The 2,340-nt window shown below is 38.4% G+C and overlaps 1 protein-coding gene across 1 annotated transcript; it reads left to right on the top strand.

Annotated features, from left to right (window-relative positions):
* The first annotated feature begins 1,231 nt into the window (after window positions 1-1,231).
* LOC110024894 (probable E3 ubiquitin-protein ligase ATL44) lies at window positions 1,232-2,340 on the top strand. Its single transcript, XM_020725085.1, has one exon. It carries the CDS (start codon window positions 1,431-1,433, stop codon window positions 1,950-1,952), a length of 522 nt encoding a protein of 173 aa, XP_020580744.1. The 5' UTR covers window positions 1,232-1,430; the 3' UTR covers window positions 1,953-2,340.

Raw genomic sequence — 2,340 nt, 5'->3', positions numbered from 1 at the left:
ATATATATATATATATATATGCATTTTGGTGTTTAAATAAAATATATTTTACATTTTAAAAAATAAAAAATGATATTATTTTTGATGTGATATTAAGGATTTGAGTGTTTTGTAAGTAAATATGAAAGTTTAGGTGTGAGATTTATAAATAAATAAAAAAAATGATCCCATACATTTATATAAAAAATATGGCCTCATACATTTTTTACATTATTTTATTACATTGCATACAATACAATCATCACATCTGAGCCATTTAATTCACATTGAATGGGCGTGATCTTATCCAACAATTCAAATCACCTCAAGTAGCTTATGATTTTGAATATATTTAAAATGGGAAATTTCATGCATAGCGCATAATTTTTATGTATTTATGTATCTCACGCCTAAACTTTCGTATTTACATATGCAGAACTTTGATGCTTTAAATCTATGCATGAAAGGAGATATTTCACTTTTAAAAAGTAATAATAGTGTTATTTTTTATGTGAAAATGAAAATTTGAGTGCTATGTGTGAGTATATGAAGGTTTAGGTGTGAGATATGTAAATACAAAACAATTGAGTTATTTGTGGAAATGCCCAATTTTAAATAAGAAGTAAATGTTTTTTAAGTTTATATATTACACTATTAAATTCTTTTAGGATGCAGGGTCTTATAGAAGCCTTAGGGCACTTGTTATTCATGATATAAAAAATTATATAAAAGTACATAATGTTAAGTCATAACCAACAATTTTATATTATTTTCAACAATTTTTTGTCATGTCCAACAAATTTAAATCACCCATTGCAACTATGTATCATACTCAACAGCTTATGTCATGTACTGTAGTTTTATATCACGTCTAACAGTTTTCATGTCACGCTTCACCATGTAGTTGAACTTGACAGTTCAACAGTTTGACAATTTGGCAATCACACAGTTCGACAGTTCTCTAGTTACACCATTTGAACAGTTCTACAACAAGATAATCCAATCAGTTCTCTTGTTAGACAACTCGGTTTTTTAACTAGAGAGTTCAATCAATTCTCCTGTTATACAGTTCCACAACTGAGTAATTCAATAATTTTGACTCATAACATAATTTTCAGTTGTATGCAATATGCATCCTCTCATTTTTCTGATTTACAATTAAAAGTCAATAATAATATTTTGATTCCCGTATGAAACGGAGGACTACAGTTATAAAGCCGGCTACCTTTCTTGCCAAGCAAAAACACGATATTTTTATATCTTTCGCTGTGGACTGGCACGCCAGTCGACCAATCGCTCGCACTTAACTCCTTCCCAAGTCGGACTCACCCCACTTAACTAATCCACGGCGCAAACAAGTTATCCCGCCGGCCGCGGCCGGCTCCGTTCCCCTCCAAATAAATAACAAAGTCTTCTCCCTCCAAACCAAAGTATATTTCCAAATCCAACCCATGGCCTCGCCATCCCCTCCCCAACCCCCATCTCCCTCTTCCGAAAACAAACTCGACTACTACTACTTCGTCATCGGCCTCGCCCTCGTCGCCATCGTTCTCCTCGTCACCAACGCCATCGCCGTCGGTTGCTGCACCTGGTTTCGCCGCTTGCTCTCGTCGCGGGGCGGCCGCAACGACGTCGAAACGCGGCAGTGGATTCCGGCGTTCAAGTACCGGAAGAAGGAGCGAGGGATTGGCGGGGAGGAAGGGGAGGCCGCGCACGAGTGTGCGGTTTGTCTGTCGGCTTTCGATGAGGGGGAAGAGGTCCGGCAGTTGCCGCCGTGCGGGCACTCTTTTCATGCGGATTGTATTGATATGTGGCTCAGCTCGCATAGTAGCTGTCCGGTGTGTAGGGGAAGCGTTTTGCCGACGCCGTCGCATTCGGTGGATATGTCGTCTCAGTTTCACTCTCAGGTAAATCTCCTTCCGCTGGGAGAAGGTCGGAGTGGAGATGATGGGGTCAGGGGATCATCGGCGTGATTGGTTATTAAATAAATATATATTTTTTTAGATAGGTTTGACCTTTGGAAGCCTTGGGAGGGAGCAGGGGTCAAGGGGAAGTAATTTATGTGCATATGATTAGAGTGGATGAATTCAAGAAAATATTATATTAGGTTTGGTTAATCGGATGTGTGGGTAATGGGATGAATCACACCTCATTATGTGTGCAATGATGTGATATGATTGTTGTTGTTGTCCATCAATATGACACGATTCACGTTGTTGTCTGCACATTCAGATACATCCAGATTACGGACAACATTTTCTTGATTTTATATGGAGTTTCAGTGCCGTGAAACGTGTACATATTGGAGGAAGGCATAATTTTTGATCAAATGCACCTTTGAGAGCAGCAATAGTGTTTTTG

The sequence above is a fragment of the Phalaenopsis equestris genome, unplaced genomic scaffold (genome assembly GCF_001263595.1).
Source record: "Phalaenopsis equestris unplaced genomic scaffold, ASM126359v1 Scaffold000277, whole genome shotgun sequence".
In the NCBI taxonomy this organism is placed as follows: domain Eukaryota; kingdom Viridiplantae; phylum Streptophyta; class Magnoliopsida; order Asparagales; family Orchidaceae; genus Phalaenopsis; species Phalaenopsis equestris.
This window is presented reverse-complemented; position numbering and strand designations above follow the sequence as displayed.

Coding starts and splice junctions, on each gene's coding strand:
- LOC110024894 (XM_020725085.1), top strand. CDS start 1,431: ATGGCCTCGCCATCCCCTCCCCAACCCCCATCTCCCTCTTCCGAAAAC.